This window comes from Contarinia nasturtii, unplaced genomic scaffold (assembly GCF_009176525.2).
Source record: "Contarinia nasturtii isolate CC-2019 unplaced genomic scaffold, AAFC_CNas_1.1 Cnas_scaffold_129, whole genome shotgun sequence".
Taxonomy (NCBI): domain Eukaryota; kingdom Metazoa; phylum Arthropoda; class Insecta; order Diptera; family Cecidomyiidae; genus Contarinia; species Contarinia nasturtii.
This window is the reverse complement of record NW_022197486.1, coordinates 8,226,856-8,251,160: the sequence shown is the minus strand read 5'-3', so window position 1 is coordinate 8,251,160 and position 24,305 is coordinate 8,226,856. Positions and strand designations below refer to the sequence as shown.

Sequence of the window (24,305 nt, the reverse complement as noted above, 5' to 3'; positions counted from 1 at the left end):
CGATTTGTTTTGTTTTTTAAAAAAAAAAAAAAAAAACGTCCGTAGTCGTCGGTGTTTGATTGTTATTATAATTTTATTCGTTTGTGGCTTATTTTTATTCGACGTCTTTGAAACGATAAATCTAATAATTGAATACATTAAAAAAAGAAGAATAAAAAAATAACTGATTCGTGTTTAGACAGCGTTATTTGGGAAAATGACGCGGATTTTACGCTAAATAAGAAAATATCGTGGAAAATTTCATCGACGCTATACGGAATTACGGAAAGAAAGACCAGAAAAAAAGATGATTTGAAAGGCAGAGGAGTAAACTAAACAATATTAACCGCTTTCATTCCGATTGTTTTGATACAAGAGAAATTAACAATATAGATGTACGTGTTTCAGTGGAAAAGTTTTCCATAGAATCAATTTTTTTTTTAAATTTTAGTTAATAAGTTGAGTGAATGTAGATTTTTTTTAATGGTTTTGTTTGAGTGATTATAATAACAAATTTGTTTCGTAGTCAATTGAAAATTGTCCATTTAATCGGAGACCTATTAAATTAATTTAATTGACACACCGATATTTGTAAATTCAACGATTTTTGCCAAGCAAAATTGCTTCGTGGATAAAAGCAATTTGCGAATGTTTTGTTTGATGTTGTCCGTTTTAATGGTATTTGATAATGGCATTTTTCGTTCATTGACTGAACTTTATTTGAATTGACATCTTTCGAAATGAAATCTCTTCTTATCGCTGTGCTCGCCGATTGTGGCGAATCACAAGAAAATGAGGACGTAATATTAAATGTGTGCATATTTCTGTGTGTATGATGGGGTGTATTTTTTTTTTCTTCATTATTCTATCAAATGGTAAAATCAGCACGTTCATATTAAGCAACCACACTATATATGTATGCCATGTTTTATACAAAATAGATCCTTTGGATATGAACTGAATTCCAAATGATATGGTCATGTTGACGTGTTCATCGTCGTTTGTTTTCTCGTTTTTCTTCTTCAAACCGTTTCAATATATATATATATATACTCCAAAAGGAATTGTTTTCATCAATTCATCGCGTGTCTATTGAAAAGTGATATTCAATCTCCTCCAATGTTAAGATGTGGTATGCGACGACTCTGCTTTCTATATCTACTGATATCAAAGCGTCAACTCAGCAAGTTATCACACAATAGCCGGAATTCGAAGCTATATATATATCTATCTACGGTACGAAACATAGAACTCGGAATTATACATACAGAGAAATTAAATTGAAAAGTAAACTTTATAAACGCACCCGTTTAAATTAAGCAAAAGACAAAGAGATAATAATAATCTCTCTTTTTTTTTCACTCGAAAAAATCATGATTGAATTTTGTGAAAGGACTTGGAGCTCCGCATTATTTTTAAGACGGATGTCGTTTGAGAAAAATTTCACTTAAATTGTGAATGGTGTGGGAAATTGGCGGCAAATGCTAGAAAATAAAGTACTTTTCACGCACAAAAATCATACAGAGCCCACAGGATAAACGAAAGCCGCCCTTCTATATTTTGGACTGGCAGAATGAAAGGATACTTATATACTTAATGAATTCATACCTATTGAGGTCAAAAATATTTTAAGAATATTCTCTTTGTCTTCTTAAAATAAATCTTAATTCTGATTACGCACTTTCGAAATGACTGGAAAGCGAAAAATGGATGTGAATGTTTTGCATGTGAAGATAGCAACAGATTTTACAGCCGAATTTTTATCATCGAACTCTGACGAAGGTTGTTTCTCTCATTAATTTGCATTCAAATTCAAAATGAAACGAGTCTATCAAATATATATCTATATTGTTTGTATGACATGAGCATGAGCATAGGCACCAAGCTGGCGATGATGACAAATTGTTTAATTTTATACATTGTAAATTTCGAATACAAAATATTTCGTTTATTGCTCTATATAGACGAATCGAGTGTTGCGGTGTGTCGTGCCCCAATATATACATATACATCATATTCAAATTGTGATTATCATATATTTACACCAAACAACATTTACATCATTCAAAATTGTATTAACTGAGCTACCGTTAATTAATAATTTGTGTTGGCATAACAGTTGCTACATTCAGCATACAGACTAACGCAGACCACATCAGATAACAAAAATAAAACGTGAGATAGAGAGAATGGGTCAGAGAGAGAGCTAAAGGGAGAAAGAAAGAATAAAAAGTTACATTTTATAATATGACTCGCTGTCGATATGAAGTGCGTTATTCGCGCTTTAGTATTTATGCATGTGCATTTGTGAATGTGAATGAATTTTAGCATGTGTCACCCACCATCGCCACCACGCATACAAACATACATGATATCATAAACATAATCTTCTAATAAGACATTTTCTGAATTAGTGCGGCGTCAAACAAAAACGAAACGAATAAAATAAATCCAATTTCAGTTCATAGCCCATGGATTGCGTTACGCTCTATCCAAGTAAAGCCAAACCGTGTATATCATACACAACAAATAAATGTAAAAACAATGAACAAGTATTTGTGTAGAGACACATTTTCTCTCGATTTTCTTTCTTCAAAATCGAATTCATTAGAGACGGGGTTTTTGTTTTTTATGCGTTTCGACCATTCAAAAGTCTTGGTGGTAAATTATGCCAGATCATTATTCATATACACCAATTCGATTCATTTTTGGGATACAATTAAAATGCCTTGCGATGCAATAAAATGTGTGTAAATCAACATTTTTCCCATTTTGCTTATGAATACATATATATATCATAATGTGTGCATGTATATAAAATACACAAACACAACGATGTGTATTACTTGAGTAAAGTGAACACGTTCGACGTGTACGATATGTGTATCATTGGCGTATGCATCCTTTTAAACATGTTGTATTCTATTTCCATTTGGTCGTGTTGCTGTCGCTTCTGTCGTTTTGATAATGTTGTCGTGCCAGAGAGTGTGCCGTACGCGTTGTGTTGTGCCGAATAAAATTTCACCCTCTGTTTGGAAAAACAAGTCCGACATAGTTCGCCGATTACATTATATGAGTTTGAATGTGAGAATGCATTTCAACGGCGGTTGGTTTTCAACACACACACTCAGTGTGCTTCTGTACATACTGAGCGAGAGCGAGTAGCATAAAGACCGAATAGGGTGACTATATTTTTCTTATATTTCCATTGAACAACTGTTGTTTATGTCATTACTGAGTCGATTTTGATCTCGATGCCAAATTTCATTTCCTTTACTCACACACACGCAAGAAAACTGCCCCGCAAATGAAAAAAAAAACAGACAATTGATATTTCGGCAACTTGCTAACAAACGGGCCATTATTTTTTTTTTTTTCGTTCAAGAATCTTCGTTCATCTCATGGGCCGCCTTCGTTAAGAGTAAAGGGAAACAAAATGTAAGCGTTTACATAAAATCATATCTTGATTCGCGAGACTGACACACTGTTCGTTTACCATTTTTCACGACAATCGCGTTGTAAAAGCCGAGTGTGTAGTTTTTTTTTTGTTCCAAAGGAAAAAGTCACGCAACCATGTACACATATGCGAGCTTGTGTATGCGCTCGTGCGCCTCCACATTTGGTAGTAGAATTTACTGAAATAATCTCAAAACAATTTGGTATAAACTTAAAAAAAACGAAAAACATTTTCATGCATTCGGTATTCGGCGGGGTGGTTCAATCACGAATACGCACGCAACACACAAAAATTTGAATTTAAAAGAACAGAATTATTCGAGATGTCACAGCATTTCATATCCCATCTCTTTTTATTCTAATTTGAATTGATTGAAACAAAAAAAGGTATTTAAAATGGTTCAAAAACAGTAAATAACTGAACATTTTCGGCAATGGTAGACTGTACAGAACAACGAACACAATCTTCGTACGACGACATTCGCATCATCCCTTAGTGAAATGTTCACTCATTCTTCGTATGCACACACAAATACACTCGCGCTAAACAATCAAATAAGACAAAATCACCAAATATTTTGTGTATATGTGTGTATTCCTTTACATTTTGCGCCCTGTCCGAAATTCAATTTAGAATAACAGTTATAATAATAAATGACGTTGTGCTTGTATTGGAAATTGTAATGTTTTAATATGAATAAGAAGTACACATGCACATATTTACATACACATCGACTCGCTCTCTGTCTCTCATACACACATACACACACGCAGCCAGAGAAAAAATTCGCTAATTTCGGATGGTGTAATACAATGTGTTTGTGTTTGATTATGAGAGTTTGAATGTGTGTGTGTGTGTTTGTGTGTGTGAAGTCTCTTTAAATTTACCATATATAGCGTTGAATGTTGTTTTTTGTTCTCCCTCTTCTTCTTCTTCTTCATTTTTCTGCTCGAACCATCATTTCTTTAGCTTTTTGTGCTGTGATGACTTCTTTTTTCTCTTCCTTCTTTTGGACGTAGTATTTTCTCTAAGCTGTGTTGCTGTTGTTGGTATGGTTTTTTTTTTCTTTCGTTCGTTCATTTCCTCCATCGTGCGAACGATATTATATTTGGTAAAGCATTTATTACGGTACATTTCGTATGGCGTTCGGTTCGTATTCGTCATGATATTTTCCGTATTCGTTGTGTATATGTTGTCGTTTTCATCGTTTGTATGGTGGTTGTTAACGATATCGTGGTGGTTGTAGCTCACTGTACACGATTCATATTATGGAGAGGAAAATTGTGTGCGTTTCTCTAACTTTTTTTCTCTCTATCTTTCGTTTGAGCGCGTTCTATCGCTAGTTCTCTCTCTCGTTCACTCTCTGTATGTTCTATTCCTCCAGTTCTGTGAAAAGCAGTGTTTTTTTAAATGAAACTCGTACTATCTCGCCTCAAATGTGGATATACGATTGTTAGTCGTGTTGTTTTTGTTGCTGCAATCATACATTCGTATCGCGCTTGATAAACATATATACAGTTCTTATTTTCATAGTTTATTCTTCTCTCTTCTGTTGTGTTGTGTTTTTTTTTAGTATTATTTTTGTTGGTTGGTTGAGTTGGAATTCTATTTTGTGTCCAAAAAGGCAAAAAAAATAGTAACGAAACAAAATTATATATGCATATGACGGCGCTGCTGTTTTCATTCGCCGAAGTGAATCCAAAAGTAATACAAAGAGTTGTGCGATATTTGTTAACCACCAAAATAAAGTAAAGAAGAAAAAAAAACAACGAAAAGATTGTGTTTGCAGAGTTTATGGGATTCTGTTATATTTTTTTTCCTTTTCTCTTGGTGGTTTTCTGTGTCAATTTCATCAATTTGAAGGTATAAAAAGATCAAAAGTGTATCCACGTTTATGATTCCATGTTTATAACACTTGATATATTTTTTTCTCTTCTTTTCGTATTTACCTGCTTCATAATTCCAATTTAAATATGTATGTGTGGCTGTGTGTATATGTGTATTATGATGGTTTTTATCCGCAGTTCAATTTGTCGCGGTATTTTCGTGTGACTTTTCCGATGAAAAATTATTCCGTCTTCTATTAATATATATAGTTCGAAAGAGTAAGACAATTTACATAGTCCATGAATTCAAAAAACGAATAGTTTCTTTTTTCGGTGTGTGACTGTTTGGTTGCTATAAGTGCTGACATTAAGTTCGTTTTATCGTTTTCTACCACTTTTTTTTCCTTAACACATTTATGAATTTAGTGCGAACTTTTGCGAAAATATCAAATGTTGATCATTTGCATTGAAATATACTGAAAGTCATGGATGATTTAAGCGGTGTGACAAAACCGGAAATTCTATGGTCGTGTGTACAATTTGATTGACAGTATATTTAATGAAAAACCATTTTAAGGCTGTTTTGTGTTTGTTTCAATCCCCGTTAAACAACGAATAAAATTATAATTTGATGTTGGCCTCAAACAGAGATGGATTGAGTGGTGGGGGTGGGGGTGTGTATGATGAAAGTAGTGAAAGTGGCGAAGCCTCACAAATGACATAAACAATCATCTCACTTCAAATCGTAACATTAAATAGAAAACACTTTCTCACTATTGAAATGACAAAAACCAAACTAAATCGAATCACTGAACAGGTGCTTTTATCAGTAGATTCCAGAATGTGTATGCTTGTGTCTGTGTCTGAGAGTTAAATAGATACCCGCATTTTAATCATTCACATTATTCGAATGCTTTCAAATATATTTGAGTTTGTCATACCATGGCATTCTTTTTATTTGTCATTTTTTTTCGTTTTGTGTATGCAATAAATTTAATAACGTCACATTTCACATTTAATTCCGCAATTGATTTGATGCACTTTCATTTGGATATATATAGATTTGCAAATAAATGTTATACATATTCGACAAAGAGCCAAAGTGAGACGAAATTTCATAGAAAATATGATACCATCAATCATTGCTTTCACACAAAAAACATGAGTAAATATCAATGCAGTAGGGGTTGGATGAATGAAAGAATGAGCGGATGAGTGAGTGAACGAAAGATTTAGTATTTACGCTTTGGCAATCTTGAGATAGCAAGTAAAGAAGAAGAAAAGAGTATATATATATGATGAAGAACAAGAAGATATTTATTTCGGTTGCATGAATATGTTGATTGTGTCTTGAATTGCAAACGGAAACTCATATTGTAAGATTGTGAGAAAAGAAGACGATCCAATTTATGGTAGGTTTGTTGTTGTGGTGGCTAAACATATTCTTTATGTTGAATGGGACAAATAACAACAGCACACCGAACAATTTACGGTGGTCGTTTCTCATCGCGGCATGAAAATGTTCTGCCACTGTGATACCGATGTAATGAATGTTACGATTGAAACACACAGATAGGGGATGCACAGTGCGGCGCAAAAGAGTAAGAAAAGACCATTAAATGACACGAGTTTTATTGTTTTGCCTAGTTTTCATTTTTGTTGACGTTTGTCTTCTACTTTGCACTCTGTGTCTGTCGGTGTGTGTGTGTGTTTGTGAATTTTTCATTATGATTAGGTTTGTTTGAATTTGTGCAAATGAGTGGCAAATGCAATAGCGATATCATTTGTGCTTAAATTGTTTACTTTTACGCTAGCTGGCTAGTAAAAGTTGAAAATTGTGCGCCACACATATACAGAATCAGTTAATAAATGAACGAACGGAACGGAAAGTCATCCTGTATGTGCTTGCTTCTGATTCAATATTTGTGTGTATTTTCAGAGCATTTAACATATTCATTCCATTTTATAAATGGACGGTTTAACTCGGCTTCTATATTCGGATAGGGTTACTTGCGCCTCATGTCTTGCTTCTTGTTCAACATAACTGCCAACATGCATACACTCGCACACTTGCTTCCACACCATGTACGTAATATGCATATATTGCCCTCTCGTTCGTTCGTTCATATTATTTATTTTTTTCACTTTAGTTACATTGGCCAGCGTAGCAGATGATATAAATAGCATAGTAACGATGGATACGAATTGTCATGTGTGCTTTTCACTGTTATTTTTTTATTTCGTCGTCGTACTCATTCTTCTTCTTCATTTTCTCATTTTGTGTGTATGATATGTGAAAATGATTGGCTGGCTTTTTAAGTAGTGCCATAAAAAGCGAAACACTGCGATCAAATCAATTGGCTGACAAATCATAAGCTTTTTCTCTTTTATTTTTGTACTGAAGAGAATAGCGGTATCGGCGAAAAACCGATTTCATTCAAGTCTTATATACATTGATGAAACATTTATTTAGATCGAAAGACAAACGGAAATTGTTTAATATACATTTCTGCTTGAAATACAAAACCAGAAATTCAATGTAGCAATAAAAAGCTCTTGGATTTAATCATATTTTAATGAGCATGCTTCAAATGAATAATAATAGTTTTGAAAAGAAAAAAAAAACTTTGTCGAAACCTATCTTCATAATTTTACATGAGCTGTCGAAGTATATATAAAAAAAAGTAATACTCGCTCATAATTTATCTCATTTATTGGCATTCATTATTTTCCATATTTATATAAAAAAGAAACGAAAATTGTTTCATTCATTTAACGTCATCGCAATGACAATCGAAATGCCGGCAAAGAGGAGTTCATGTTTATTTTTCTCTTTCTCCCTTCTCGTTCGCCTGTGTGAATGTGACTTCAAAGACTTCACTCCTTAAACGTATTAAGTCATTATTGTATGACTTGAATGAGAAAAAAAAACACACAAATGCCAAATGAATAAAGAAGCGACTGAAGCAACTTTATGCGAACGACTGAAACCTATTTTCGTAAATTAGCATGAATTCCATGAACTCACGAACGCTTTACTTTGTAAACGAACAAACGGAAAAGTGTGCCATAAAGGAAGATTCGAAACAAAACTAAATATGAAGAAGATTCACATTAAAAATTAAAAAGAAAAAAGAAATTTACTGTCATTCTAACTATTGTGTGTTTGGTATGTGTTCGTTTGCATGTGGATCATCAAATGGAGATTTTCTCATAAATTTAATGGACGCATGTTATCGTGTGTCCATTGCGAGCCATAACCAATAGCCCACACACAAACACACACATTTATCAACAACAACAAACCAAATTTGTGTACATAAAAATTATTTATGTATGTGCAATTAAACTTTTATATATACACAACTTTAAAGTACTCATAATTTCATGTTACTTTTTCCATTCCTTTCTTCATGCTTTTTCCTGTTCAAAAATTTGTTGTTGTTTTTTTTTTCGTTGGTTCACGGCTTTTCTATCTCACGCGCGCAATTCTTTTTATTGGGTTGTTTTTCTACCGAGTTTTTCCATGAGAGTTTTCATATCGTCTTGTTGCGACTCATCAGTCGCCAGAAAACACAAAGCCAAACACAAACATGCAATTTGATTTGGATGAACTGAAAATACCAGTTCAGTGTTATCATTTGTAAATTACAGATATATATATATTTCTACTTAAAAATAATGAAAGTCATATATCTATGTATGGAAGAAAATGGAGTGGCCATTTAGTTCTCGCTCGACAATAAATGCACTTTTTTGTTCCTTAGTAATAAATTTTGCAAGTGGTTAGGACTTTGAACTGAACATTTTCTCAGACATTTTTTTGAATGTTGGCTTCACATCCTATGAGCATGTTAGTTGAGCTTTGCTGCAAAAGATTATTAGTCACTATCCAAGAGAGAGATAATTTTAAAATTGCTTGCCAGATATTCATCTCTCAAATGCCTTTCATCGAGTAACAAATCACACGAATGCCCTCTTTTGAAGATTTTCGGCAAAAAGAACACAGAGAAAATATATATAATAACCAATATTTCAAGAGGTTAAAAAGAGAATGAAACAAAAATAAATGCGGGGCGTAAAAATCTAAATTGAATCAGTCTATTTACTTGGTTTCGATAGCAACGCACATGTCATAAATTTACAAATCTTTTGGCAATTATTACAGCTCTACCCAAACATTCATACAACTCATATAGTTTGATCGCAACCGATTAAATAAATAATCGACATAATCTCGACATTCGAATGTTCTTCGGGTGCATGCATTCTTGCCACGGAATGAGTCTTCGATGCAAACAAAATCTCATGGCAGGAAAAGCACGAAAATTAAAACCGGAATTCAAATTTGAGTTATAACATGGAGGATGATTTCAATCATTCGAAATAAATAGTGCGAGAACCTGTCTCAGTTTCGTGAATAATAGAAGATAATTATAACTCATGTAACCGAACGCCGTAGCTGTTTCTGTTTTTGTTTCGCTCCTTTCTTTTAATTTGGGTCTGTCGTTTTGTAATGGTTTTGTTATTATTTTGTTCCGCGTTTCGGTGGTCAAATCATTTTCAAAGCATAGGGTATAAACAACACACATGTAATTTTGTAGTTTGGTTTGGTAGCTAGCATTTTGTTTTCCTTTCTTTGTGCCGCATAAATGGGATTCGAACATTTCTAAATGACAAAGTGGAAGGAAAATGAACGAAACGAAACGGAACATAGCCAAAAATAGTGGAAACCGAATGAAATTATAGCGAAAGGACGAAAAAAACCACACAAAGAGAATGAAAATAAGCGGGTACGCACATGAAAGCGAAAATTACTCCTGTTTTCACATTCTTGCATATCTGTATATCTATGGTATGCCATTCTTTACGCATCTTCCACTCGAAAATGATATGAGCGAAAGCGAAAAATTGTCACAATGTTGTTTGTCACAGTGAATCTTTTATTTTACGGGCGAATTGCAAACAACACGATTATCTCAGCGCATACATCACGGAAAAAAATATTTACATTATTGCTATAGAATATAACATTTTCTCTTAATAATATCCACAATCTACAAACACAAACACGCATACAGGCATACACACACACACACACACACACACATCCTCACAGTCAGAATATGGCACTCATGTAAAAACAGTAGATAGATAGCGCGCACGCGACACAATGCATATTTATATGTTTTATTTTCTATGACTGAAAATTAGTAGGTTTTCTCTTGGCTGTTGATGGATATGTGTGATTTTCCAAATATATGCCTGTGTTAAATGTTTATTGTGCTTTAGTGTTCACTGTGAAAAGGCCCAAATTGTATATGTATAAAAAGAGACGTTTAAAGAGACTTGAAACAAGGGATAAAATAAAAGTGGTTGAAAACGTCTCTTGCCGCACTTACACATTCAACAAATCCCCCCAACAACATTCACACATATATTCGCTCTACAGTCTTTCTCTGGCTCTCTCCATATCTCCCTTTTTGCGCTTAACTCGGTGAATATCAAGTGTGCATTTGTGTGTATGTGTATATTTCTTTGTGTATGTATTGTATACACAGCATATCATGGCACGTTTGGTGTACCTCTGCTTTTCGGAGAAACACTTTACTACCATTTTCAAAATAAAAACATTTCAATTCGCCATGATGTCAATTGCATTTTTCGAATTTTACTCAAGTTCTAACAAGAGCGTTTATATGTGATGTTCGCAGCTCGTATGCTATGCTATTGCTACTGTAATACTGTATTGATGTTTTTAGTAACTGTATTGCTGTTTTTGTTTGTTCTGTAATATAGACCATATATATGAGCCGCCGAAAATGTGCTGTCGCTCATATTTATTATTCAAATGGATTCGTTTGTGTTTCATTTCGAAACTAATATGTATTATATGCGCCGTCAATGTGTGTGCGCTCGAATGAGTGGGTACAATATTTCCCACTTCATGTGTGATTTGCGCCTCTGCTCTCTACTTTTTGAATATAAGTCACTCCATTGAGCCACGGAAATGCAATATAGTACTGGAAATAAGGGTAGAATTACATTTTTTTCGCTTCAAAATATTCACCCGCTGTATGTTGCTTACATTTCTCTTTATCTCCCTTCCTCTTTCTCTTTTCGTTCACACAGTAAGTTGAGTGTTTGTCTTGGGCCAGCATATGAAAAATAAAACCAAAAAATGCCAAATGTATACAATGAAAGAAGAAGAAGAAAACATCAGCTAAAATCGGCTCATGATGAAAATGAATACATACATTAAAATTTCGAAACAAAAATTTGAATAACGTTTCCACGACATTTGCGGTGTGTTGTTATTGCGATTGTTGTTGTTGATTTAAAATGGCGAGCCTTTAATTGTGCATTTCGTTCAACACACAGTAATTACCTAACTGCAACAGTGGAATAATAAGTTTATGGAGAAAGAAAATGGAAAAGCCGCGAATTAAGGGCGAATTTGAACTCAACCAAATATAAAACATTTATATTTCGATTGCGTTAATTATGTTTCAAAGAGAGAAATTGTTGAAATTGTTAACTAACGAATGAATGGTGATGCCGACAGATTGTTATGATACCCATTTGGTCCACTGTCATGTGTCTCCATGTGTGAGAATTTGATAATGCGCCATGTGTGTCGCACTCATCTTCTCTCGTCCTTAGTGTTTTTTTTTTGTTTTTTTTATTCTCTTTTAATTTAATTGCAATTTCCACTGCATAAGCGATCTTCTTAAATCGTAATGCAAAGAATTCTGTATTTTAGTGCCATTGACAATGCTGTGTCTGTTTTACAGTTATGCCATATCTAATTCAACTCATTATTTACGAGAGTGTGCGAGTGTGTATAAATGTGCTTGTGAGTGTGTCGTTATTTTACCGAGAGAAAGAGAGTCCTAATTAAGATTGTATTCTTTAATGCTAGTGCTTTATTGTAGCCATAACATGCATGGGCTTAATTAAATTTGCTGCGAATAACAGCTTAAAATGAAGAAACTACCCACCGCACACACACATCAACATATAAAATAAAAATACATATAAAAAAAACCAAACGAAAAATGGTGTACAATAAGTTTTTCACTAATCGAAATGCCATCTATTTCTTTTCTCTTTTCATTTATTTTCTATATCGTTTGCTCTCGCTGAATTTCGTTGGTGTTTTTCGTTTAACCGAAAATGTGCGAATACATTATTGCCCACATGTATGCTCACTATGTTTGGATTTCTTATGGCGAACACAAACACTTATTTACTTTGGATGAAAAACCACGACTAGACTTAGGCCCACATGAAAATGCAAAACGGCGACTGCACGAGGTAGGAAGCAAAACAAAAAGAACAACACAAACACATAAAGCGATAGAGAAAGCCGAACAGACAACGTAGTACATTTTATTCCGCATTCCAGCTATAAAATAACAACAACAACCAAAAGAAGTGAAACGATTTTTTTTTTATTTCTACTTTCGAAAAGTGAAGTGACCATCTTTGTCCATTTGAAGTGCTTGTGGAATTTTGTGAATTGCGAAGTACCAAAAGCTGTGCGAGTTTCTTGAATTTGCAAGTTACCAAATAGTCGGCAATCCATTCAAAAGTGCAATCTCTGAAAATAACAAAAAAGATTAATAATAAAGAAATTTTCATATATACTATATTTTCGATGCATTTGTGTTAGTGAATGAACAAACAACAACAACAACAAAAATAAATAAAACGAATGATATTTGCCATTTGCTGTGCATAAATATACAAAGTGAATTTTAATATCAAAAATGAATGAACGTCTACAATAAAACATTCAAATCGTAAATGTGATGTACATTGTTTGGCCCGTCTAATGCTTGTGACCGTAGCAAAAACGTGAACGAAGAAAAATTGAAGAGCGTAAAAGCTAAAGGAAAAGCTTAAGCAAGTGTGGTGACAGGTGCGTTTCATCCGTACAAGAAAGCAGCAAACTTTGCACGACATCTCTATGGTGATGTCAGTGTTTTACTCGACTACACGAGATTGGCGAACGAAGTAAAGAAAAAAGAAAAAGAAAACCGAGAGAAGAATAAAAAACGGGAAGAAGAAGTGTATCGTAAAGAAGTGGCAACCAGTCGGTTCTGTCAATGGTAGTATGTTCTATTAGCTCGGAAAATTTTAAGAAAAATACCATAGTTTTGAAGAAAGACATCACACAAACAATACATCAGGATATTCAGTTTGGATGCGCCGCAAACATTTCATTGCTTTCATTCAAAATCATTGAACATTGAACGAATTTCATTGTGTGTAAATAAATAGACTAGTTGGTGGTGTGTTGCGTTCGCGTTGTTTAGCATTTTGTGTGCAAAGGAATCAAGCCGCTTTTTTTCTCGCGATTTTCACTCGTTTCGAAACGATTTTTTTTTAATGAACTGTATTCCCGATGAAAGTCGTAACGATTCTAAATACAACGGCAAATTAACTAGTCTGGCATTTAGTTAAATGCCGAAAATATTGTAAGCTTGATATTAGTTTGTAAACACATACACACACACAAAATGTCTAGAATTATTATGCATCGTGGTGATATTGGACTGGAATTGGTCAAACAAGAAAGAGCAGCACATCAATTATCATCGTCCGATTTGATTGGATGTGGCTCATCATCTTCGGCAATGGCTGATGGTGAGTTTGGAGTTTTTTTTAAATATTTTTTTCTATTTTGAAAAGTTTGAAAGACACAATTTTAAGAGATTCAATAGTTGAACACTTTTTTATTCGAATCGCCGGCAAGCGATAAATTTTGACTTTCAAGTTCAACTTTTGTACCAAACATGATTTCACCAATATTTAAATAATTTAAAACAAACTTTAGTATTTTTTCGAAATGTGACTTATATGTGCGGGTCGATTATAGTTCCATTTTTGTTTTAAATTATTTGAAAACATATAATTCGATTTCCATTCAACATGTCACCTTTACAGATCACCTCGATGATGATTTAGATCATGACGATGATGATGGCGTCGATGTAATTAACCACCACCATCATCAAAATGTGAGTAGAAATTAAATCTTTGCATCGGATTATAAATTGGCCTTATGCATGTTATATTTATATATATATCAAATTAGATGTGAATGTTTTGTTCGCTCATGCATTGCATCCATCTCCATTTTGCATCAGTAAATTCAAATTAACAAAAGCTTTTCATTAACGTTGTTTTTTTATCTGGTTTTTGCTCTCTCATTTTTTTCTCTCTCGTTCGTATGTTATTCGTATAGCATCATTCTTCGCATCGTTTGAACGACTCAAGTGTGATATCATCGAAGCTTTTGAAACCGTACCAACATGAGGCGTTGTCGGTGATTGTACAGCCTCAGGATGATTCACACGATCCAGATGATTCATCATCGCAATTATTAAGTCCGAGTGGTAAAATGACACCAAATTCAGCTGAAATGATTGATACATCTGATTTTCGTGCATTGCACGAGCCAACCTATCAAACATTAACATCGGTTAATGGGCAAATGTCACCACCGGGCTTTAGTCCAAATTCATCGTATGCTACCTTAACACCACTACAACCGCTACCACCGATTTCAACAATGTCTGATAAATTTTCGTACGGTCATTCAAGTGGAATATCACAGATTCAAGGCCAAGGTATCAGTTTATGCATGGGTGTTAATTCACCATATTACGATAAATTGCCAACGATGGGCTTGTCACCGCCACACAATTACTCATCACCAACAAATACACTCAGCGGCAATGGTAATGGTTTGCATTCACCACAAAAAAGTATGTCACCACATGAATATGATTCGGCTTATCCGACCGATCATCGTGATCTATTGAACAGTGGCCGTCAAATTCAGGTTTGTTATGATTGCAAAATGTCTCTATCATTATTTTAAGAAGAAAAAAAACCGCCGCTTCGATAAAATAAAAATGATAAAATTAAATCATTGTTTTGATTTCATTTAATATAGGACGTTCATAGTCAAAGTCCTAGTCCCCAATCAGTGTCTTTACATTCGCCGAGCGGAAGTGCCGGAGGTGGTTCAATCATAACATCATTTAATTCACCGCCAATTGGTTTGCAATCATCGATTCAACAACAACAACAACAGCAGCAGCAACAGCAACAACAACAGCAGCAACAGCAACAACAGCAACAATCACAACATCAATCGTCCTCATGTCGAAAGACACCCGATGAATTTTTCGAAAAGACACGATCGTATCGAAGCAGCGGCGGTGGCAGTGATTTTTTTGAAAAAACACACAATGAATCACAATCACATCAAATCGCCATGAATGGCAATGCCATCAGTGCGATTACAAGCAATACAAACCAATCGAATAACGTACCGCCAGCACAAAATCAGGAGCAATCATCGCAACAACAAAATGGTAAATGGGTTTTTCATGTTTGATTTTCGGTTTATTTTTGCGTTCGCAAATTGTTTATTTTTTTGTGTGTGTTTATAGCCACACCATTTGCGTGTGGAGAAATGCTAATTTTTGTCCATTACATTTGAATTTTCTCTCTTTTTTCTTTCCTCTCGTCATTGTCTTGCACACATTGTCTTGCACACAGTCACATCAATAAGTAATGAAGTGGAGGAGATCAACACAAAAGAGTTGGCACAGAGAATAAGTGCCGAACTGAAGAGATACAGCATACCGCAAGCAATATTTGCACAACGTGTATTATGCCGGTCACAAGGCACACTATCCGATCTATTGCGTAATCCAAAACCGTGGTCGAAACTGAAATCGGGACGCGAAACTTTTCGACGCATGTTCAAGTGGCTACAAGAACCTGAATTTCAACGTATGTCAGCGCTACGGATGGCAGGTAAATATTTTGATGAAACAAAAGAGAAAAAAAACCGAACATACAAATAATTCAAATCGTGTACATTCAAAATTTCACACCTGTAAGTGCACGATATGGTGAATATGAATGGTCTTTTTGAAATGCGGGATGCAAATGCACTTGAACTTTTGACATTTTGTTCAATGTTGATTGAACATGAATTTAGAAAAAAAAAACGAAAATTTTTCATCGAAGTGAGGTAGTTTTGTTCATTTAAAGCATTTAAAACTATTTGGGTTTTTTCTCTCTGTGTGATTTGAATTCGACATTTTGTATCAACATGTATGCAATGTGCAATGTGCATGAACAAAAAATGTCTAAGCAAACATGATTCTATTTAGGGACGGAGGATTGAATGAACGGATAAAATGAATGAGTTTTGAATTATGTACGCGCCGTTCAATTTTTTTTCATAGTGTACACATACACGTTGACCGAACGAGAAAAAATGGAACTGGTGCACTATGGTTAAAACAAAAGAGAACTATATGGGTTTTTTTTATGGAGGGTTTAATGTTACAGTTTGCAAAGTATAAGGGTAAAATTAAACTTAGCACCTGGCAGCTGTTGGATAAAAAAGAACACAAACACACATACGCTGCAATAAGAATTGAACGGAAGCAGCAGCCAACCAAATATATATGCAAAAAAGAGAGAAAGAGGAATAAAAAGCAACGTGGCTATATTTTTACAATTCTGACATCAAACACCAGTCATCCATAAAACTACCGCTTTTTTTGTGCTGTTGTTTATTTTTGTGTGTGTTTTTTTTTCGTTCTCTCTTTCACTTTGGGCAGATCCATTCAATTCTTTCCGACAATTTAGTTGTGAGGACACATACAGAAAATATAGTTAATGGATGTGCTCATGGTAGTCAAAATTAATTAATCAACATGCAATAGATAACGAAATTCCAACCCCCGGTGCACAGTGACCGAAAAATAAAAATAAAATGCTATCGAAACTCAGTGTACTTCTCAAATTGTTTTGTATTTATAAGTGTGTTACCTTACACCATTTTCCATTTCTCATACTAAAGTTGAATGTTTGTTGTTGTTTTTTTTCTTCTTCTTTTCTGCAGCCGCTCAAATTCCACAACGAGGAAGTAAGTAACATTTGTGTTCATTTATTTTTGATTGAAGTATCAATTAGTTAAAGACCGTTTAATTGAATCGATTTCATAATGCGTTTGTTGTTCTTTTTCGTTTTTCTTTTATTCATCAGATATTCCATTGAGTGGATGCAAACGAAAAGAGGACTTGCCAGTTGTGGCCGAGCATCTGTCTTCACCGAAGAAACCACGACTTGTATTTACCGATCTGCAACGACGTACGCTACAGGCAATATTCAAGGTATGCACTACGAACGAAAACCAATTAAATGTCATATAGCATAAACCAAATATTAAATATGGATTTGCGGTTTTTCATTTTGTGAAATTTGCAAATGTATAACGATTTAATTGGAATGGCATTTCATCGAATGTGGTTAATTAATTATTGCTTTTTTGAACCAAAAAAAAAAACATACAAACAATGTGAACAGGAAACAAAGCGACCGTCAAAAGAGATGCAAGTAACAATTGCACGTCAATTGGGTTTGGAACCGACAACCGTTGGAAATTTTTTCATGAACGCTCGCCGACGCTCGATGGACAAATGGAAAGATGAAAATGATGGCAAAAATGGTAATAAAAAAAGCAATTCAAATTATTTTGACTAAAATCGTCTTTATTTTCATATTTCTTGTATTGTAACTGAAAAATAAACAAACAATGAAAATTCAACAGGTTCACATGATCATTCATTGGATGTGTGCGATGATGACGAAATGGATTTGGAGCTGAGCCAGGAAACTGATTTAGATCTAGATCCAGACGATCATGACCAGGATATGTTGTGACATACACCAGGAATTCAACCGCCATCAAATGTATTGGCATCTAGTCAAGGGCATCTGAATCGTCACCACAATCACAATAACAATAATAAAATTGTCACAACACATTTGACCGATCACAATAATTCGTACGGTGGAAACATTGATGAGGCTGATAAAAATCAGCTGATTAATCACTTTAATGACGATAATAACAATAATGGAATAAATAGCAATAATAATCATAGTAGAATTAGTTCTAGTCAAAACATTAGTAGATATGTATTGCGTACATTTGGTGGTATGTTTGACAATGCATTCGTTGATGAAGACAACGAATCAGCGGCCACATCATCATACTATCGGATGCAGAAATGACCACATGCAGATAGACAAATCGACGATACAGCATCAATGCCAAGAAAATTTATTCACCTTTCAGTTGCGTGCTAAATATCAAACAAAAATCAACACACACACACATACAGAGAGAGAAAGAGACAAAAGAGAATGAAACACAAACATTTAAATTCGATTCGCTATCATCTTCGGCAAGCGAACGAGAGAAATACAACGGAAATTAAAGCCAAAAAAGAATTAACGAAAAATAATACTCAAATTGGCTGGTATTCAACGTCTCAAATCAAATTTATGGAATGGTGTCACGATGAAAGGTTTCGGATATTGTAAACCATTTGCAATCGAACATACGTCAATCGAAACTTTGCATGCACAATTGAAGAGTGAAATGAAATTGATTGGCAACGGAAAATTAAGTCTCAAATGCAGGAAAGCTTTTCAAAGAACCGCCCGCGCCTCCACACCAAAATATAAATAAGATATTGCTCGCAAATACCACAAAAAACGCTCTCGACATATTACCATACTCTGGCAGAGCCAACATTGTTCTATTCTTTTTTTTCGAATGTTCACTTCGGTTTTTATCTTTGAATAGAGCGTGTTTGTCATTTTTTTAAAAGCAATAACAGACAACAAGAAGAAAAACAACAACACACACATATACGAAGAGCAAAAAAAACCGGATAGAACAATATACACTTACAGATGAATTACATGCAAATGCAAAACATGAAATACGAAATTGTAAATAATGCCAAATAAAAAAACAAAAGAAAAACACGGACACAGTGAGAACGAGGAGAAAACCCAAGTCAAAAAATAATAGCTGCACAAAGGAGAAGATTATAATTACATTATGTTAGTTTTCTGAAATTAAAATGAATCACGATACAATAACAACAACAAATCACACACATACACAGTCAAACACACATATGCAAACCAAAAAAAAAAAAAACTAACGACTAAAATGAAGATGTAGAAGTGCAAACAATCCGAAATGAAAAGAGAATAAAATGCAGCGCGCGGAAACGAATACGAGTGTAACATACAAATCATAATTAATATTTATTATTATTGAGAGCATGGAACAAGACATTTAATTAATTATTATATAATCTAATCCAATAATAAACTGAATAGAAAACATTTTGTTGAACAGAAGTGACAAATAGAGAGAGAGAAAAGAGAAAACTATTGAAAGAATCAACCAACAACAAAGAGAAACACTTTTTTTTTGAGAAAATTTGTGAAAAAAGACGTGAAAGAGACTAACAACAACAAAAAAATCTATATGCCTTGCGGTCGCCGTGGTGTCCGCCCTTTTATATGTATTTACATCATACACAGCTAATATTTTGGTTTTTGTGTTCTTTTTTTGGTTGCAGCATTTTTCGTTTTCTCCCTTCAAACATCGTACGAAAATTTCGTTTAATTATTGTTTCTCTTTCTTTTCATTCATTCGATCGTTTGTCATCGTTGTCGTTGTCGTCGTCGTCACATTATTTATCACACTTTGTGCATTTTTTAAAAAACTCTTTTTTCTTTGTTCAGTTGCATTCTGTATCGCATAAATCGAATATATTTTCTACGAATGATTGCGTTTTACAATGAAACAAAATCACTTGAACAAACCTACTTCGACAGCGATTTTCACGCGCATTCATTTCAAAGTCTAGAAATATATTTTATTGATATTCGCAATCACTAACTCTAAACGCCCTTACATATCAAATGCAATTAGAAAAAGAAAAGAAAACAAAACAAAACAAATTTAAATATGGAAAGAAGAGACGACGAAAGAAAAACTACACGCTGAATACAATCAAAAATCGAATAGAACATTTTTCATTTATTTAATCTCACCAATGACGTTTCAGTTTATCGTTAATCTTGTTATTTTTTGGATCAACCAAATAAATTTCTGACAAAATTTTCAGTTAGTCGAAATTAAAATATTCGAATCAATGAAAATTCTTTGATACAAAAACATCACATCAAAGACATCCATTTGTTCAAATGCAAATGCAACTTTTTCCGCTTTGCGTTCGGTAACAAAAAACGAAACAAGAGATATATTCGATTTTTGAATTGTTTAATCGACAATATGGGAACGTATTTAATTTTATGTTATAGTAAAAAAAAGCGATGAATGATTTGGTTTGTGTATAAAGTAGAATTGAAAGGAATAGATAAGCGTAATTGTCACTAACTGCTTTTGCGTATGTAACTAAAAATGAGCTAGTCAAATTTTTTTCGTTAATTTAGAACAAATAAACTATATTATTATTTATTTTAGCCTTTCAACGCGTACACAGAACGAAAGAGAGAAAGAGAGAGAGAGAGAGTGAGTGAGAAATTGGTGGATTTAAATACAACATCACTGTAAATGTTATTGTTGCGATATTTTCCAAATCAACATTCCAAATAACGATCTCGATGACCATTTTTTTTTAAATTTATTTAATTTTTTTTTACAAAATATTTATTTATTTTTAATTTATATTTTGGTTTTTGAATTCCATGATAAAAAAAATTCCAGTCCAATGAATAATGCCGACGCTTTTTATTTTGTAAACCGATATATATATGTATAAAATACTTTTATTTTCAATTCAATTGTAAACAGTTTGTATAGTGAAAAACAAGAAATCTAGTCCAAGAATATAATTTACCATTAAGATAATTGTTCCGCAGAATGAAATGCTTATTAATTCGAATATGCAGCAATCAATCATCTGACAAACACTCTCACATACACATACACACATACAGACTTACGTTCACACAAATGAAATGGCAAAAAGTGACACAACAAATTTTAAGCTGATCATTCAAAACCCACATACACTCACGCCGAAGCGAATGCAATGAGGATTTGCATCATTAAAAATTGAGTTCGATCTTCAAACAAAATAACAGTAGCGTGTGCGTATCGAATTGAACACAAAAGTAAAGAAAAAAATAATACTTTTTTTTAAGAATGAATTCCATTGCAAAGCAATCACACGCTCATTTTGATGGATGTAAAGCTTTTAATTCATCTATTGATTAATAAGCAGTAAAAAAAATTGAGAAAACCAATTGAATTAAACAATAACAAAATGAAAAGAACAAATTCAAACTGTATAGTTTAAGGATGACAACAACAACAACAAAAAATGAACACATAATAATTATAACTAGAAAATGTACCTATCTATTAAGACGAATAAGAATTATTTAAATTGTTACTTGTATTTCTACAGGAGATGCGAGTGAAATGATTAACATAGTAACAACAAAAAGAAGACTACCACTTCTAATGCAAAAATTTGTTGAGATAAAAAAATAAGCTTTATATTAAATTTCCCTTAGCACATTCGAGAAGAAAAATGAACAAAAAAAAAACAAACGATGATGAAATAATGAGTTCTTTTTTCATTTGCTGTTTTTTCTTTTTTTTTAATTTTTTGAAAAAAAATGAATGAGTTTTGTTTTTTAGATGCTGATATTAGACAATTATAGATTTGTGATTTCATGTTATTCACTCCCGAGACAGAGAAAGCGAAAAAAATCAATCAATCAGCCAAACAAACAAAATCAAACAGCCCCCCACCCACACACAAACAAACACATTTGCAGAAAGAATGCACATCATCGTTACTAAAGATATTCCCATGCTCCCCTTGATTTTCCGAAAGGAACACGTTCTGCTTTTACTTCAATTTGAAATTGGTTTTAGATGTTCAAATTGGATTGCCACCGTTGCAAAAATCACATTGATATAGAAAATAGCAATAGATGTTCAAGCAAAAAAAGGGTGCAACAAATGTCATGATCATTTTTTTAGTGATGCATATTAGTTGATTACAGATAGAGAATAAAAAAAATAAAGAAACAAAAAAAATAATTCTTAAATGCGAATATATATATATACATAGAAAAATGTGGGACGAAATGAGCCTCAAATGAATTGATTTAGAATACATTTAAAATGCAGAAAAATGGAAATATTTCCATTCGATGAAAGTTAGAAAAAAAACAAACACACAACAGCAAAAAAGATGGAAGCACGTGTAACAATCATGCAAAAATGGGGGGAGATGGAAAAACAAATTGTGTATGTACCATTGAATCGTTAGAATTTAAGGAAAGATTGTGCAACATTATTATGAAGTTATTATTATTATGATTAACATCATCATCATCATCATCATCATCATCATCATCTTCATCATCATCATTATGGAACATTATTGAACTGAGAACAACATGCGAACAAAAACAAACTAAAGACAATGCTAATTAATACACAAACAGCGGCCAATCATCCAATGGACTACTTTGATTTATATTTAAAACGAAAGATATTAGCAAAAACGATTTCGCAATTCTAAAAAAAATGACATAAACATTTACCTATGTACAGAACTAAAAACCGATTTAAAAAAAAAACCAACAACAAAAATCAATCATTTTTTTGTGCACCATTTTTACAAGAACCATCTTCCGATGAAGATATTTTTGCATCAAATGCGGCATGCGTGGGTGTGTACTTGCGTGTGTCTCGTACAATTTGGCACATAAAATGAACGAAATGAATGAGGGAAGAAAAATATGAAATATTAAAAAAAAAATAGTTTATGACTTAAGGTGAAAAGTGTGGCAAGATGATATGACCAAAAAAAAGAGAAATAAAATGAAATAAAAAACTAACGAAAAATTCTCTGAGCACGCTCACACTCTGTGTATTGTGTGGATGTGTTTGTTCTCGTTCAATCCTCTGAATTTAATTTGATTTTGTTTCTTTGAAAAAGAGATAGAGAGATAGAAAGAGAGAAGGTAAAACGCAGAGGGAAAAAAACATTACTTTGAATGCGTACATACGATTAGTTATGATTATTATGATTATTATTATCATTATTATTAATTATTGCTATTGAATATTCACTGGAGGCGGTGGCGAGTGTTTTTCTCTCGATTATTTTCATTTTCATTAAAATTTCATGTGAATTCGATTGTGAGCCATGGCACAATATAAATGCCATCAATCATTGCATTTGCATTTAAGTTATTATAGATTGAATCGAGAGAAAAAATGAGATTATTTGCTATGCATTTGCAAAACATTAAAAAATAAATTCCATATTTGACACACAATGGTCACACATCGAATTCAAACGACAGAGCAAAACACTCACTTCACTCCAATATTCACTCACACAACAAACACAATATTAAACCTAAAACAAATTTCACTGAACAATTGAAAAATGAAATACAAAAATGATTAATAAAAAAAAAATGAAATTGACCCGTGTTTCTTATTGGATTTGTTTGATGAAAAAAAAATGTTGAAGGAGCAACGATTGGCGATTTTGAATGCATTTCATTCAGCAAAACTATATCAAAACAAGGTGATATCGAAGCACAGGCGTCCTCCGTACACTGATCTATATATGTTTTTTTTTTATTGATTTTGACTTGTTGCTTGTGCCGGTTCAATAATCGAACACTTGATTGAATGACTGATTCCAAGGCTAATTATTTTAACGGTATGTAGTTTAAAGGTTATCATTCCACTATTAAAACGACTACTTTCTGAGACACCAACGACTTTGTAATTACATTTTGCCTTAACAAACTGATACTAAGTTGATGCGTAGCAAATACACAGGCTCACACACACAAAATCTGTCTAGATTTGCATCAATTTGAAAAAAAAAAAAATAATAATTAAATCAGCAAATTTCAAAGCACATCTTTCAATGAACAAAGATCGGATTTGTGTTTCGTTTCAACCTAAATTGCTTGCCATGCACGTGCATCATCACTTATTTACGAAGTGAATGTGTAAAAATAAAGCCCTTTCGCAATATGTGCAATTGCATCCAAACAATGCTTAGTCTACATTGATATGGAAAAAAATCAAATGTTTCGCCATTGAAATCATTGCCATCTAA

General features: G+C 33.3%; 1 protein-coding gene across 2 annotated transcripts; it reads left to right on the top strand.

The window, feature by feature from the left end:
• Nucleotides 1–63: 63 nt before the first annotated feature.
• Nucleotides 64–23,135, top strand: LOC116349015 (homeobox protein onecut). 2 transcript variants are annotated; one of them, XM_031780271.1, is made up of 10 exons: nt 64–374; nt 12,539–13,914; nt 14,215–14,288; nt 14,516–15,115; nt 15,230–15,653; nt 15,841–16,101; nt 17,204–17,227; nt 17,347–17,474; nt 17,668–17,809; nt 17,912–23,135. In XM_031780271.1, exons 2-10 carry the CDS (start codon nt 13,788–13,790, stop codon nt 18,022–18,024), a joined length of 1,893 nt encoding a protein of 630 aa, XP_031636131.1. In that variant the 5' UTR covers nt 64–374; nt 12,539–13,787; the 3' UTR covers nt 18,025–23,135. The 2 variants fall into 2 exon arrangements, with proteins under 2 accessions (XP_031636131.1, XP_031636135.1); XM_031780275.1 differs by lacking the exon at nt 64–374 and adding an exon at nt 5,012–5,299.
• Nucleotides 23,136–24,305: the final 1,170 nt, after the last annotated feature.

Coding starts and splice junctions, on each gene's coding strand:
- LOC116349015 (XM_031780271.1), top strand. CDS start 13,788: ATGTCTAGAATTATTATGCATCGTGGTGATATTGGACTGGAATTGGTC. Junction 15,654..15,840: donor ATCATCGCAACAACAAAATG/GTAAATGGGTTT, acceptor TCTTGCACACAG/TCACATCAATAAGTAATGAA. Junction 16,102..17,203: donor GTCAGCGCTACGGATGGCAG/GTAAATATTTTG, acceptor TCTTTTCTGCAG/CCGCTCAAATTCCACAACGA.